Source organism: Hyperoodon ampullatus (assembly GCF_949752795.1).
Source record: "Hyperoodon ampullatus genome assembly, chromosome: 11".
NCBI classification, from domain to species: Eukaryota; Metazoa; Chordata; class Mammalia; order Artiodactyla; family Ziphiidae; genus Hyperoodon; species Hyperoodon ampullatus.
This window is the reverse complement of record NC_136924.1, coordinates 101018074-101034747: the sequence shown is the minus strand read 5'-3', so window position 1 is coordinate 101034747 and position 16674 is coordinate 101018074. Positions and strand designations below refer to the sequence as shown.

The window sequence follows — 16674 nt, the reverse complement described above, 5'->3', positions numbered from 1 at the left end:
GTTCTGTCCCGCTGACTCTCACCTGGACCCCAGGCCGCCCCACCCCCAGGAGGTTGTGTCCTGACCCCGAGGCTATGGTCTCCCCTAGGCTGTCCACCGGCCAGCGTGCCACTCCCCCGGGGCTTCCCGGGATGTCCCTGAGACCCAGGCCTCAAGCAAACTACCTTCTAGTGTGGTGCCTCAGACTTTGGCAGCAGAGTCAGGCCCGTCTCGTGCGGGCGTGTGCTGGAGGGAGGGATCCTACTCTCACCGCAGCCGGTTTCTCGGGAATACTGTTATTTGTACACTTATCTCAGAGGCTGGCAGTGCGGATACACGAACAGTGTGGGTAAAGCGAAGTCCTCAGAGTAGACGGACTTGATTTAAGAGGAGCTGTGTGACCTCGGGCGCATTACTTAACTCTCTTCTGGCTTCAGTTTTCCCACCTGCAAAACAGGGATAATACCAACCTCATACGGCGCGGTGAAGGTTAAATATATACGTGTGCCTGTGTGTGTATACACGTGTGTGTGTGTGCGCACGTGCATGTAGGAGGTCCACCCCATAGCAGACGCCGGGCAGTGGCTGTTGCCAACGCACTGGCCGAGCGAGGGACCACGACTGGCTTGCACCTGCTCTCCCTCCCCTCCAGGCGGCGTGTGGGACTGTGGGACCACCTCACGGCCGAGCGCGGGCACTGCATCCCCGCCCGGAGCAGGGGCAGCCACGCAGCCCTGTTTGCTTGGGACAGTCCTGACTTGCTGTCCCCATGTGTGTCAACAGCAGCTCCTGTCCCCTCCCCCGCCGATGTCTGGGCTTCCTCACTTCCGATCTGCTAGGAAAGGCGCGGAGCAGCTGCAAAGGCTCGTGGGGAAGATAAGCCAGGCAGCCCATCAGTTGCTGGGACGGTTCCCGGGCCGCCCCCCCGGGCTGACCTGGCCCCGAGTCCTCACACCCGCCTCCAAAACAGCCTCCCCTACAAGCCCAGGGTCCAGCTGCCGCGGGAACCTCCACAAGCCAACCTCTCTGCTGCAGGACATTCGTGATGCAAGAGATTCCCTCCAGCAACCTTCTCCTCCTGGTGACGGACCCCGCCTGTGACTGCAGCATCTTCCCGCCAGTCCTGCAGGAGGCTACGGAAGTCAAACATATCCTCCCGACCCTCCCGCGTGTACGGACGAGGGAGGGGTGGCGGGTAGGACCTGACACCGAGGGGCTCAGATTCTGAGAGACGGGGGCCAGCCTCCCTTCTGCCACCAACACTGCCCCCAACAGCATCACTACCTGTTCTCCTCCCTCCCTGGGGACCCGGTGCTGCTCCTGACCCCGGAAGCTGCTTCCAAGGCAGCTGGTCCCACCAGAGGTCAGTTCTTCCAGAGCTCGGTCCCCAGAGTCTCCAGGAATCAGCTCCGTCGGCAGGTGTGTTCACCTTAACAGGGAATTCTGCACATAACGCCACAGTCAAGTGTGACAAGATGCGCTCCCGGAAGCTCCGCCGCCGACCGGATGCCTGCCACGCCTTCCATCCAGAGGTAGGGGCTGGGGGGGCTCCATCCCCAAACCCTCAGCCCTGAGCTTGTGCCCTTCAGATGTGAGAGCGTCTGGACACGTGGATGCAGCTGTGAGGGCACCTCCGTGGATGACTGGAATCACCCATACATGTGCATTCATGCTGGGCCCCATGTCATTCAGATACTAAGTCAGCGGGAGGGACCCAGGGGTGCTTTACAAGGAGAGCCGCATCTCCCAGGGTCAGGGCCCTCAGTGCAGTGTGACACAGCCTCCCCACAGGGCCCTCACTGCACTCAGCTCCACGTGGTCCAAGCAAGTAGGAGGAAACCGTTAGGCACATAGTACCGCTGGTGACCGGCCCTGGGCACCCACCACGTGTACATGGGGCCATCCTTGCTGGACATGGCTGCCTCCACACCCAAGATGCTCCCAGAGTCCAGGGCTTCTCTGAAGTCCTTCTAAGAGGATGAGCCCACAGCCCCTCCAAGGCTGGGGCCAGCGAGAAGGCTCGAGTCCAGCTCTGGGGCTGAGTGAGCAGCCTCTGCCTTCCCCTAGAAGGCAGGGGTCTAAGAAAGGGGGCAGTGTTCACTCCGCTTGCTGGAACCTCCCTCCCTCCCCAGCCCCTTGGCCCCTATTAGTTGGGCCCAGCGATCCCTCTCCAGACTCCCGGCCACCTCTGTCTGGGGCGGTCACCCCATGGTGAATGCTCTGGGTTCACAGGAGAATGCCCAGGACTGTGGCGGCACCTCGGACACCTCAGCCTCGCTCCCCCTGTTGCTGCTGCCTCTGGGTGCCTGGGTACTGCTGCCCCAGCTGCTGCGGTGACACCTGCTCCGGCCGGCCGGTTTTGACAAGGTGACCCTTCCAGAGACATTGTCAAGAGTCAGCAGCTGAAGTGGGGTCCAGCGCTCTACACTTGAGTTCTCACCCATGTCCATGCTCAGCTCACTCTTGGGCTGATGGTCCACCCTCCTGAGATTGCTGGACGGAACCAGAAATCACTCCCAGAGACCTTCCGGGTGCCTGGTACCGTCCACCCCGTGTCTCAATGGGCAGCCTCCCTGCCCTCCTACCTTCTCTTTGGAGTCCAGCGTGAACTCAATTTGGACCAAGACAAAAGAGTTTTGTTCCGTCTATTCCCCAGAAGTCCAGACCCAGCCAAAGAAAGGGGCAGCTCTTCCTAATGAATCTGGTTGGTCTTCAGTAGAATCCAAGGACTTAGATGTACTGAGAAAGAGGAGAGGAATGAGGCCACCAGCAGAAAGGGGAGGAGGGCAGGAACGTGCCCCACGGGAAACACAGCTTCCCTAGGGTGAGATGCCTGCTGGGGGATCAGCTCGGCCTCCCAGTTGCAGCTCAAAAAAATGGCGCGTGTGTGTGCGCGCGAGAGAGACGAGACACAGAGACAGGAGACAGAGACAGAGACAGAGAAAAGGCAGGGTCCTTTACATGAACATGGCCACGCATGATGTCCACAAACTGTTGCTATTAAAATTTTTTTTCTAAAAAGATCTTTGCAAAGCCCTAACTTAGTGTTTGCATCTTTCTAAGAAAAGGCCAGTAGGATGAGCTATACAGCTGCTGCCTCGGAAGAGGATGCGAGTTCAGGGGAGGTGGCAGGAACAGCTGCAGCCAGGCAGAGGGGTCCCAGGAACAAGAGGGGTCTTCGCGGTGGCGTGGTCAGGGGGCTCCTGAGAGCTCCAGGCCCCCAGGAGGTCCAGGTCCCAGGCTGGTCTTTTTCTGGCCACTGATCTACAAGAGAGACTACCTGACTCTGTCCCTGGGGTTGGAACTCTGGGGAACACTGCAATTTGCAAAGCGGACTCCAGTGGGAAGGGAGATGCATCTGGGTACCCCTCCCTCAGGGTCTCGGTGCCGGGGCTTCCTCCCCCGTAGACCCGGCTCCCCAGGGACCACAGTCCCCACTGTGGGAGCAACATTAAAGGCGGAACAGTGCAGAAACTCTGGGGTGGCCTCCGATCTCTGAGTTTAACCAGCCTCCCAGGAGGAGGTCCAGCCCAGCCCCATGACGAGCAAGGACCATGCGCACCGGGCCTCTGGGGACCCCCTCCCAGCCCCCCACACTCGCACGTGCAAGCTTCCCACCAGCAAACAGCCTCACCAACCCCTTCAAACACATGATGACGTTCGTGAAGCACCTTCCACGTGAGGACACGTTACTCTCACTGCTGTCACGTTCCCCATATCTACCTGTCAGGTGGGCACCAGTGGCCCAGTGACAGCTGAACTCGAGCCTCAGAGAAGATGAGGGCCAAGGCGAGCTCGCTCAGCAGCCAGCTTGCGGGGTGGAACAGTGCTTGGAGAGCTGAACGCACCGTGGAAGTAACAGGCACCAACTCATCCAATCCGTACGACCACCCTCTGCCGTAGGTCCTGTTCGCTCCTAGACCAGGAAACCCAGGCTCAGAGTTGAAACCTGGCTCCAAGTTATCGGTAAAGCATTGTGAGGCGTGAACGTGAGGTTCATATACTGAGCCTGAAACTGCGTGGCCTGCAGTCGGCGCTAGTTACATGTCACCTACTCTCATCTATCAGAGCATCTTGTTTCGTGGCGGAGGGCCTGGAGAGATGACCATTTGGATGTCAAGAACAACAGGCGAGGTCACAGGTGCCCGCCTGGCGCAGGTGGGCGAGGAGGCAGCGGGGGGCCCGTCTCCCGCCCCCTTGGCTGCTGCAGCCCAGCTCCCCACTTGGTGTCACAGAGACCTCGTGGCAGCAGCCCCTCCCTGCTGGGGCCCTTGGCTACCCTGCGCCCTTCTGCAGCAAGAGTACGAGCCCAGACCCCGACCGCCAGCCTCTCTCCAGGACAGCGTCCCGTTCCCCACCCAACCAGGGAGAGCCTTTTCAGGCAAATTTATCAACTATCTTGGCCACATAATTTTTTTAAATATTTATTTATTTATTTAGGCTGCGCCGGGTCTTAGTTGCAGCACACGGGATCTTTAGTGGTGGCATGCAGACTTCTTAGCTGCGGTATGCGAACTCTTAGCTGCAGCATGCATGCAGGATCTAGTTCCCCGACCAGGGACCGAACCAAGGCCCCCTACATTGGGAACACAGTCTTACCCATTGGAACACCAGGGAAGTCCTGGCCACATAATTTAAAATCCAAGCTTAGGCATGCCCTAGAGCCCTCGCGCTGCAAATACTGAGCCCGTGTGCCACAACTACTGAAGCCTGCACGGCTACAGCCCGTGCTCCACAATAAAAGAAGCCACCACAATGAGAAGCCGCGCACCCCAACGAAGAGTAGCCCCGGCTCGCCACAACCAGAGAAAGCCTGCGTGCCACAACGAAGACCCAATGCCGCCAAAAATTTTTAAAATGAGGGACTTCTCTGGTGGCACATGGTTAAGAATCCCCCTGCCAATGCAGAGGACATGGGTTCGAGCCCTGGTCTGAGAAGATCCCACATGCCACGGAGCAAATAAGCCCATGCGCCACAACTACTGAGCCTGAGCTCTAGAGCCCGCGAGCCCCAACTACCAAAGCCCACGCGCCTAGAGCCTGTGCTCTGAAACGAGAAGCCACTGCAATGAGAAGCCCGCACACCACAAAGAAGAGTAGCCCCCACTCGTCACAATTAGAGAAAGCCCGTGTGCAGCAGTGAAGACCCAATCCAGCCACAAATAAATAAAAAAATAATTTATTTTACTGTAAAAATTAAAGAAATGAAAACCAAACTTAGGAAGTGCTGGGGCAACTCCTGGCCTCGTCTGCTTCGCCCCCGTCTCCACATGGCCAGGAGTGGACTGTAAGGCCTGAACTCCCTTTCAGAACCAACGGAAGCAAAAACCGTTTGATACACTATGGTTCTAACCACCCCCAAAGGACAGCAGGGGGCAGCCTGGCTCAAGCTAAAGAGCCATCACCTTGATTTCAGAGGAACAAAGTTAAAACCAAAGCCATTTAATCGATGACAAGATTCTGGGGACAGAGTCCTGGAATCCGTTTTCCTATAAACACCGTCACCTCTTGGGAGACCTGAGACCGCAAGGTGCTGCCAGCACCCTCCTCAGGGCAGGGATATACGAACTCCTAAGCCGGCCTAGTAACGTGTGCATTTTAATGGAAGTGCTGCTATCAGGTAAAAGGCTCCAACCACCACTTCACAACGCCACATGGAGGTTTGGTTTGGGAGGGCAAGGGAGCAGACACCTCTCGAAGTCAAAGGAGGAGGAGGAATGAGAGCAAGAGGTTGGCAAAGACGCTAGCCAATCCCTGTGGCTCATCTGAGGGATGGTGACCTCGGGCAGCTGGGCTCACAGGTGAGAAAGCGGGGCCGGGTCCCAGCAGGCCCGGGCGCTGTCCCCAGGCCAGGGCAGCAGTGAGAGGCCTTCCCTCCCGCGTGGCTGGACATCTGCCATCACTGCGGAAGGCAGAGCTGGACTGGACTTGTTTGCCCCAAGGCAGGCAGCTGAAGGTGGGAAAATCCCTCCGGCAGGACACAGGGACTGGGGTCAGTGCTCCGTGCTGAGCAGACCCCTCTGGAGACCAGGGATTATTCCTGGGGTGATTCGGAAGCAATGGCACCTGGAGCCGTCTCCAGGCCGCAGAGCCCTAGCAACCGTCAGCCCAGATTCAAACACATCCCTATCCACTTCCTTTCCAACGCCACGGACATCGCTGAGAAAGCCTTCCAGCTCAGCAAAGGACTAGGGAAAACCAGGGGGTGTCTGTAGGCCTCGAGGACTGTCACCAAGAACAGGACGCCACCAGTTCCCATTGCCGGGTGACCTACGCAAAAACCCTCAAGTTATTTCTACACTTAAAATGAGAATTCATCCAAATACTGGAAATTCCAAAAAAACTAAATTTACCTAAGGCAAAAGGGTTGGGATTTCCTCTCTTTTCTCAAATTACATGGAAGGGCTAACAAACGCCCAACCTTCGGGTCAATATCCATGAGACCCTTTAACCTGGGTGTTCTTCGTGTGAAGAATGCTGGCATGGGCGTCAGACCTACCCCTTGTAGCCGCCTCACCTATAAAACAAGAGTGAAATAACACAGACGTGTTCGGCGGGTGCTGCTTACAGTTAGATGAGACATTGAGGCCTTTAACAGATCCCCCTGCATGAGGCACTCCTTAGGTAGTATTTTTGTAACTTTAACAATAAATTAAGAACTGCCCCTTAGAGCTAGCTCTCCCCTCCATTCTACACCTGGTACCCCCAGTTATGATGAAAGCATGAAGGCTGGGAAAATCTGAGTTGGGCGTAAGCACTTTGTTTTTTAAACTGCACCATCTTTATTAACTCATTACTATCCTGCCTGCCTTATAACACATTAAGAAAATTAAATGGAAACGCAAAATACACAAATTACAAGGCTATCTAAAATTGCGAGAATTTTCATCTTTCGCAAACTCTCAACATTATATGTGGAAGTGACAGTACACAATATAACTTTCAAACAACTGGTAGCCGAACTGAGTACACACACACCCTAAATGTCCTCAGATACTCTATTCAGTATAGAAAATGCCCCTAGTGGCCAAAGAATTCTATTAATAATTCCACAAGATCTTAACTTGTTGAAAAGTTAGTCCACGTAGAGCTTTTTCAGAATGGTCTTCAGCACTCAGACTGGGACATTTCCAAAAATTCAAGCTTCAGTGACTAAGTTAAGGCTTCAAGTAAGGAGCACCAAAAGCTATGCAAAGGAAAGCTGAGGCAGTAAAAAAAAAAAACAACAAAGTTCATATTCCATTTGGTTCTTTTTATTAGAAGGTGAGCAATACAGCAAGTAGGGAAACCCCATGGTGAATGGAACCATCACATAAATGCCTTTCTGGAATCCCAACCCTCTACGAGCCCCAAAAATGTGCTTTGTGGCTTCAGCAACTTATGAACGGTAAGGGGGAAAATACTGAAAAGGCCACTATTTAATGGTGAAAGGATGGAGCTGTTAGCGGTCCTAACCAGGCTAGGACCAAAAAGAAAATTAAAATCTGCACAGAGCAAGCAAGCCTCTGCCTGCTGAGAGTAAGGCATCCAGGCGCCAACCTGTGAGAGTTCTCAGCGAGCTGAGACGTGCGCGAATGGCGGGGTAGGAGCTGCAGACACACCCGTGGACGGGTGTACACGCCACCACGCTCCCCAGAGCGGGGGCTGCTACTGGAGGACGTCTTCAGTGGTGTTAGCTTCATTTTCCTAAGGGTTTGTGCTATGTTGAGCCAGATTCCACTCCTCCTTTGGAGTGTGGGGCGACCGGGCCCTGGACTGCCGCTTCTGTTGGTGCTGTCACAGGGCTGTGCAGACACACGCCCTGTACCCCGAGGTGCATGACCGAAGAGCAAGTGTGGCTTCTGATATGTGCTGCTGCTTCATGAAGCAAAGTGTGCTTCCTCCCAGGTGGGCCTGTCCTGCTGGGCTGGGCTTCCCCATGGGAGTGACACCGCTCATCCTGCTGCCGGCACAGCACCAGCTCACCCACTGAGTCTTTCGCTGAGCCCACCCAGCACCCAGGGCAGTGACCTCACTCAGAATCAAAACGCTCTTAAGTTCTTCACAAGTTCTTCAATGGATTCTTTCTTCCTGGCTCCCAGCTTTTGCTAGAGATTGGAAGGGGCGAGAAAGGAGAAGTATAACCAAAGAAAAACCCCATACTGAATACATAGGAGACCCTTCCCATATTCCCAAACACCCCCTGGAGGCTGCCGGCCCCCATGCTCAGGGCCTCGATGTTCACTTCTAGTCTCCGCCACCCCGAGGATGTAATTTAATCACCTGAAATCTTGGCTGAGAGTAAGTAACTGGACTCAAGGGTTATTCTGATGGTCCTCCCATGAGCCCAGGTCAGGATTCCGTGAATCAGACCCTCCCCTACCGCCCTCTGACACCCTAACAAGGCACCTCTGGGACATGAGCAACCTTTTTCACTTCGAGCAGCTCTTCAAAGACTTAACAGCTTCCAGGATCTGGCCAGACCCCACGGCAATAACACAGCATTTCCTTGTAAGACTTGCCACCACACTAGCCCTGAAAAGTGGGGTCCTGGGGTGCTGCCCACTCAGGCACTGGCGGGGCAGTGGGCTCTGCTTTAGGGGCATGCCGCTGGCTTGCCTGTTCGTGGAGAGGTGATGCACTTGCCACCCAGGGTCACCAGGACAGCACCACAGGTAAACGCTCTCACCCACGTAGATGTGTCGGGGGCACCTGGAATCCCTCTGTGGCTGGCTCCTTGCCAGGAACTATGATGCCAGGAAAGGTCGATTTTTATTCCCGGGGGGAGGAAGGGTAGTTAGGGCGGTGATTTTAATGGAGGAAAACGTACGGGGTGGTCCAGAGCTCCACAGCAAAGGCACGGAACACTCTCACCCCCGCCCCACCCCTGGCAGCCAGCCACGTCGCCACCAAGTTGAAGAGGACGCCAGGAAGCACTGCGATGGGCCCTGTGCCAACAGTGCCCCCCTCCACCCCCCTGCCAGCCTAAGTGATTTTCCCAAGTAGGTGGCTCTAACGACACAGTCACTAGAGCCTTGATCTAACACATCCCATTAGCCTTTCACGCGCAGTTTCCACTGAGAAAACGCACGCTGCTCCCGTCCACCTCGGGGCGCCCGAGGGCTCTCAGGCACGAGAGCGGCCATGCGACTGCCGGGCTGGGCCGTAGGCGCTGCCCCACCAGGGCCCAAGGTATGCCAGCCTTCAGAAGGCACCCTGGTGCACAAGGCATTATACATTCTGGGGCTGTCACCTGATCATCCTGCAGTCGCTTGTGCAAAATTGAAACAGTGTGTGGTACTTGCATGTTTCATTCTATACAAAAATCGTCCCTCCCTCCCCTACCCCTATGCTTTAAACATTTATATAAATTTTTATTTAAACAGTAAGTTAGAAATCTTATTTACATTAATTTCTTTGTTCTCCCAAAAGCACACCCCACCCCTTATAGGATATAAATGTTCACCGAAACTGGTTTGCGTTACTGTTTTCAGGAGAGAGCAGGGAGAAGAATGAGCCTCCAGCTAAACTGTCCCGACAGCTACAAAGCAGCAGGACACGGCTCAGAAGCCAGTTTGCCCGGCTCCCGCAGAGCCCTCACTCAGACCCAAGAACAAGGCAGGGTGTGGGTCGTCTCTCCTCTTCTCCACCTCTGAGGTGGGATTTATTTTTGTTTTCCCAGTCGTGGACCACCTGGAGCCCCGGGGCGTCACAAAGCCCACGAGGCCGCCAGGGTGTGGGGCTCCTCCAGTACTGGCATCACCGGCCAGTGAGGGAGGCCTGCAGGCACCGCAGGCCCTGGTTAAGGGTCACAGTCCCTGGCCACCGGCAGGTATCACAGTGCATCTTCTTCACTGCAGCCTCCGCCGATCATGAAGCGGAACTCCTGGAGGTTCGAGACACCGTGGAAGTGAACGAAAGCGCCAGCCACCACGAAGATGTGGAAGAGCTGATGGGAGTGAAACTGGAGCGGGACGGGGTGTGGGGGAGAGAGACACATCGTTAACCGTTGGCAGAAGGTCCTGAAGATCATTTACGCTGAGCAGGGGGTGGGAGTGGACGCCACAGCTCAGATTCCAGGCGTCCACAGACCTCGGAGCATCCAGAAGGCATATCACATTCTGCTGAGTTGAAGGCCAGCTGTCCCCACAGAAATCAAGCTGCGGCCCTAAGCTCGAGACATGAACACATGCATGCCTGACACTGGGGACCTGGCGGACTCGGGGCAGGTGCTGCCAACAGGCCACAAAGCCCTGAGGACCCCGTGATGCCGAGCGGCAGGCGATGGTCAGACACGGGTGCTTCCCTCACTGCTGTCATGGACTAGAACATCATTTAAATGCTGCTCTCCTGGGAAACAAAGGGACTTCCAGGGTGGGGTAGAGAGTCAAAATACCTGGTGGCTAGAGTTTCCTTCAGCTCTAAGACGCAGAATTACATGAAGATACGACATCAAAAGACTAGTAAAGGGGGACTTCCCTGCTGGCGCAGTGGTTAAGAATCTACCTGCCAGTGCAGGGGACACGGGTTTGAGTCCTAGTCCGGGAAGATCCCACATGCTGCGGAGCAACTAAGCCCACGCACCACAACTACTGAAGCCCGCGCGCCTGGAGCCTGTGCTCCGCAACAAGGTAAGTCACCACAATGAGAAGCCCGCGCAGCACAATGCAGAGCAGCCTCCCCACTAGCTGCAACTAGACAAAGCCCGCACATGGCAACGAAGACCCAACGCAGCCAAAAATAAATAAATAAAATAAATAAATTTATTAAAAAAAAAAAGACTAGGAAAGGGACTTCCCTGGTGGCGCAGTGGTTAAGAATCTACCCGCCAATGCAGGGGACACGGGTTCGAGCCCTGGTCCTGGAAGATCCCACATGCTGCGGAGCAACTAAGCCCACGCGCCACAACTACTGAAGCCCGCGCGCCTAGAGCCTGTGCTCTGCAACAAGGTAAGTCACCGCAATGAGAAGCCCACGCACCACAATGCAGAGCAGCCTCCCCACTTGCTGCAACTAGACAGAGCCCGCACACGGCAGCCAAAAATAAATAAATAAAATAAATAAATCTATTTTTTAAAAAAGACAAGAAAGGGACTTCCCTGGTGGCACAGTGGTTAAGAATCTACCCGCCAATGCAGGGGACACGGGTTCGAGCCCTGGTCCGGGAAGATCCCACATGCCGCGGAGCAACTAAGCCCATGCGCCACAACTACTGAAGCCTGCGTGCCTAGAGCCCGTGCTCCGCGACAGGAGAAGCCACTGCAATGAGAAGCCTGTGCACCGCAACGAAGAGTAGCCCCCGCTCGCCGCAACTAGAGAAAGCCTGCGTGCAGCAACAAAGACCCAACGCAGCCAAAAATAAATAAATAAAATAAATAAATTTATTTATTTATTTGAAAAAGGAGTGGGAAAGCAGGGCCTTTTACTTCCTTCTCAAGTCAGAAGCTGGTCTACAAGCCTGCGATGGCTCTGACTGAACCTGCTCTGTTGAGTGCTAGTTCACATCAAAGGGGATTACTGCTCAGTGCACCAGGTACCACTTCAAAACTTACACTATTCTCTCATCATAGTCTCAACGTGAAAAATGGCAAAACTCATTATCAAGGGAAGGACACTGATTTTAGAAGTGTAAACTAGAGGGATCCATAAGTCACTTCCCAAGAGATACTTCCTAGGAAACCAAAGGGGATTCGTTTTCCAAAAAGGCGGGGAGGGGTGTGAAAATTTCTCCATATCAGTGTCAAAACCATGATGAGGCAATCTCAGAAAGATAAATTTGATTATCTGAAGTTCCAAAGATGCCCTAAATCAGCATTTTCTTGTACATGAACAGCTGATCTTGGAAGAGACAGCGGAGCAGCTCAGTGTGTGACCGTCCGTGGCTGGACGAGGAGCAGGGTCCTGGACAGTCAGCCTCCGCGTCCCACAGCCCGCACTGCTGACACGCCGCAGGCCACCCTCAGCTACAGAGTGTCTGTCCGTTGGTCCCGTGTATTTCCTGCCGCTCTCTCCTCCTTTCTTACCATCGACCACATCCAGTTATCCTACCTCCCCTTCCAGCCAAACACGTGGATCAGGCCCTCATTACAAATCACTGAATTTTGGTATCAAAAAGGACCCCGGTAAAAACCTGGTCTGTCACCCTCATCTCATACACGAGGAAAGCAGACGAAGAAGGACTAGAAGACCTGCCACACAGGGTAGGGCACAGGAGCACAGATGGAAATTCCACTCCCGCCACCTAATAGGCAGGGGTGCTGGATAAGGAGTTACCTAATCTCCCGAAGCCGCATTTCCCAAGCTGTCAAGTGAAGGCACTGATAACAGCTGTGACACTTTATGGGGCCAGTGTATCTAACGAGGCCGTCCCTGTAAAGTGCTCCCTCAGCTCTGCGCCAGGCACCACCACATGTCAGTTACCAATAAACACTACTCAGTACTGTACTTACTGTCCAGAGAGACACAAATCATGAAGGAGACTGAGGGCTAGGATACACATATCTGGATTCTGAGTCTGAAACTTCCTCAATTATTCCACTTCCCCGTGTGCCAATAACCCACTAACAGATGGAAGGATAGACACTGACCACCCCTGACCATACTCACCCAGATGTCACACTTGCCGGGAAAGAAGCGCTCGGGGATGCGGGCAGCGTACAGGGCTGCTCCCGTGATATACAGGCTGGCCATCAGCATCAACCAGCCAATCTGCCCTATGGTGGCAGCCTTCAGGAAGCCCTCCGAGATGACATAATGCAAGGTGGGAATGACGCCACTCAGGCCAAGGCCCAAGAACACTCCTGGGAATCGTAAGAACACAGTGAAAATGAGGAAGAACTTTGGCACAGTACCAGTGATTCTGTAAACTGAATATTTCACAGCAGGATGCAACATCAGCTTTTTGGTCAAAAGGAAAAAGAAGGTTCTTCAAACTCTGTGATTCTGACATGCAAGACAGCACATCTAAGTTCTAAAAAGGAGATCTATTTACAAATGCAAAGAGCCTCCTGCTGAGAAAGGCTTAGCTTAACAAGTCAGCAGTCTTCAAGGGGTTTCGAATTACCTTGCTGAGTGTTTTAGAAACAGACAGCTCTAGGGGTTTGCTCAAAGCACCCCTAAATGCTGCTGCTTTAAAGACACAGATTAGAGTACAGAGCAGTTTTACATATTTCATCTTCCCTTTGAGGCACCAGACATTCCTGGGGTAAGAGCAGGGTGGAAAGGACGGAGGTGGGGATGAGGAAGGGAGAGCCCCAGAGCACCAGTCAGGCACAGTCTACCAGCAAGGCTCCACGACAGCTGACTGCCCTCAAAACCCTCTACAGCAGTGTTTTTCAAACGTCTGGATATGACCTAGGTTATGAGACAAACTGAGTCTGGATGAGCTTTTTTTTTTTAATGAACTAGACTAAAATTAAAAATATCAAAAAAATCAGACTGTGTCAAGTGGAGGGTTAAGTGCCATTTTGTCCAAGTTTTATAATTTATATATATATATATATATATATATATGTATATAAAATAAGACACGTTTAGGGTTGTAACAGAAAATGTCACGATCAAAAAAAGTTTAAAGGTAACGCAGATCTAAAACCACTGTGAAGGGTGTGGGTCAACAAAGCACCACAGGGATGTCCCCCAGCAGCCAGGAGCTGCTCCCACGTTCTGACACACAGGTAAGAATGACCTTTGTCAAACAAACCACCATCTGGTAATAAGCTTTCTCAAAAACAAGGTGTTTATTACTTGCTTTGGATGTTACAAGCAAGCGCCCATCGATGGGCACCAACACCTGTGCACCAATGCCAAGTGCACACTTGTAGATGACACAGGCATCCCCGAGGGCGGAGCAGGGGCAGTGCTGTCTCACTGTTTCCTAGCCCACCCCACTCCCCGAAAACACTGTGCTCCTGTCTCTTCACTGCGCTTCTCCTCCATGTGCTAAGCGGAGGCTGCCCGTGGTCGTGCCCATCATGCCCAAAGACAAAGGCTCAGGAACGTGGTCCCTGTGATGTGCACAGACTGCAGGCCGTGCAGCTCCACTCAGCCAGAGTGTCCCCATCTCTCGTGCTCCAGGCTGAATACCACAGCTGAGCACCGCTGGGGAAACCGAGTTCTCTGCGAGTTCATGATCAGCCTCTCTATTCAAAACATTGTTTTCTTGTCCAATACCTGTTCCCAAGATTGAGGCATATCACAGGAAAGGGGGGGGACTGAAACCCAGGAAGACCTGGTGGGGCCCTCCCAGGCACAAAAGCCCTTCTGTGTCCCCCATTTCTTATTTGCAGGATAAAGGTTTCAGCCTCCTAGACCTTTCCTGAGTTCCAAAGGGCAGATTCCAACAGTTACTAATTAGAGGAGTGAGGGAATGCAGGAGCAAAGGCGGAGCAGTCAAGAACAGCAGTGCAGGAAAGGGGCACCGGCCGGTTCCTCCTCAAGGGACCCAACCTGATGCATGTCTCAGAGCTCTTCTATAGGAACTGGGGCCCACCCGGTGGAGGATGGTGACTTCAGGCTGAGCACAAGCACGGGGACCCCAGACTGGCTGGAACCAGAAGGCCAACGATTGAGGTTTTTGGAACACCACCCTGTTAACCCCCCATCAATCAATCAGAGGAAGGTCACACACCATGCAGACCTCCCCCAAATTTTGCCTATAAAAACTGTTCCCCCAAAACCATCAGGGAGTTCAAGTTTTCTGAGCACTAGTTGCCCCGGACTCCTCGTCTGGCGCCTTACAATATAAATGCCGCACTGTCCTCCACCACAAGCTGGTGTCAGCAGACTGGCACGGCAAGCAGACCCAGGTCTGGTTCAGTAACACTGGAGCCAACCCTGACCACTGCTCATGTGCTCAAAGAAATCCTCAAAAGGGAAGAGGACAGAGTTACAACAGTGCTCATTAACATGAAGTTAATTCTAACTTCTAACCTTCTAGGTAACTGCAGATAAACGGTGGCTTGGACTTTGATACAAAATGGTTTAAAACAAAAAGGTTGAAAGGAAAAGTATTCCTTCTAATACTTCCTGTTCATTCTCAGGAGGTACTGGGTTTGACACTGGGTGGGCAGAAAATTGAAGACACAGCCCTGGCTCCGAGGGGTCAGTCACCAGTCCAGGCCCTCACACAGGAAGTACTCACACAGGAAGGGGCTTTTGGCTTTCCACTGATCTCCAACTAAACAGGCATTATCCTAAATACAAAAAGCCTCTTTATCTCTACATCAGAAAAGATGTGTGGTGCCTCTTTAGAACACAATCAGTTGGGAGTGAAGACTTTTTTTTTTTTACACATTTTAAAATGAAAATACATAGGAAAAAAAATTTTTTTAATAAAATGAAAATATATAACAAAACAAAAAATGACAACAACAAAAAGAACTAATCACTATAAAAAGTACCCCTTGAGCTGAGAAAGAGGAATCATTATTTTACAAAGGTTACGGAGCCACAGCCATAAGGACAGTGTACGGGCCTAAACTCATGTACACTGTATTGCTCCAAATACGTCAACTGCAATAGCTCAGCACCCCCTCCACTCTGACACCCCTACTACATTACGAGGCCCTCGAGAACAGGAACTGTGATTTCTCCATCTCTGCATCACAAGTACCTCACGTAATGCTTGGGCAACGGTGACCCTTTAACGAAGCCTGGCAAATAGACGCGGGTCCAGTGTGGGCCCTCTGCGAGCTCTTACCTGCTCTCACCCCCCGGTACTGCGGAGTAGCGAACATGTCCCACTGGGAGACGACAATGGCTGCGATGCCCAGCCCACAGATGACAATCAAGTAGATGAAGCACGGTTGTGGGTTACAGTAGAAAGAATAATAAAGCCAAGGGACAAAGCTTCCCATAATCAGAAGAGCAATACCAGAGTAATCCAGTCTAGGACAGAAAAAAAAAATCCATTTAATGTTAAAAATTACTGCCTGCTACAGGTTCCGATCAAAGTTCCCAGCGGATGGTATCAAGGGTTCTGCCACCTCCGCTGGAAGCTCTCCCCTAGCCCATGAACTCTACATCACTGATCAAATACGGACTTTGCAGATACTTACTTAGAGAAGACACGGGAGACCCCTTCTGAGTGGCAGTAGACTGTGTGGAACAGCCACGAAAAAGAAAGGCAGAGAATGGCCCCCAAGAAGAATAATCCAAAGACCACCTTCTCTTGCAGGGGGGCCACAAAGGAGATGTTTGGACGAAACATATAAAAGATCCCCAGGCACAGGAAGAACACACAACCTAGGAAAGAGCACGGGAAGAGAGAAAGGATTAGCCTTTTGAAGATATACTCAAGTGTTATATACTGATTATGTTTTCAGTCCTGACATCCAAATCGAAAGTTCCATGAGAACTTTCCAAATTTTTCCAAATAACTAAACCTTATCCAAAATGTTGGTCTACTCCAAATACTGTTGGTATCAAATGCTCCTCAGTTTCACAAACTCAGTATACAGAATAACTTACTACTAATCCAAAAAAGAAAATAGGCAATGCCTGCTACTTCTTAAGAAACTAGAAGAGAGTGGCATGGACTTATATACACTACCAAATGTAAAATAGATAGCTAGTGGGAAGCAGCCGCATAGCACAGGGAAATCAGCTCGGTGCTCTGTGACCACCTAGAGGGGCGGGATAGGGAGGGTGGGAGGGAGACGCAAGAGGGAAGAGTTATGGGGATATATGTATACATACAGCTGATTCACTGTGTTA

General features: G+C 52.6%; 2 protein-coding genes across 4 annotated transcripts in view; one reads left to right on the top strand and one right to left on the bottom strand.

The window, feature by feature from the left end:
* CACNA2D4 (calcium voltage-gated channel auxiliary subunit alpha2delta 4) overlaps positions 1-2316 on the top strand; it is a gene marked incomplete at both ends in the record, with an annotated part of 88855 nt that extends 86539 nt beyond the window's left edge. Inside the window, 3 exons of the mRNA XM_079715001.1 lie at positions 1015-1148; positions 1417-1511; positions 2212-2316. Coding sequence (XP_079571127.1) covers positions 1015-1148; positions 1417-1511; positions 2212-2316 — 334 coding nt within the window. The remainder of the gene's footprint in view (positions 1-1014; positions 1149-1416; positions 1512-2211) is intronic.
* Positions 2317-7216: 4900 nt separating this feature from the next.
* ADIPOR2 (adiponectin receptor 2) overlaps positions 7217-16674 on the bottom strand; it is a 52334-nt gene continuing 42876 nt past the window's right edge. For 2 of the 3 annotated variants that reach the window (XM_079715460.1, XM_079715459.1), the window contains exons 5-8: positions 16017-16203; positions 15659-15846; positions 12565-12758; positions 9312-9922 (exon numbers count right to left, since the gene is read on the bottom strand). In XM_079715460.1, coding sequence (XP_079571586.1) covers positions 9794-9922; positions 12565-12758; positions 15659-15846; positions 16017-16203 — 698 coding nt within the window. In that variant the 3' untranslated portion in view covers positions 9312-9793. Of the gene's footprint in view, positions 8067-9311; positions 9923-12564; positions 12759-15658; positions 15847-16016; positions 16204-16674 lie in introns of those variants that run through there. The other variant, XM_079715461.1, reaches the window with a different exon arrangement.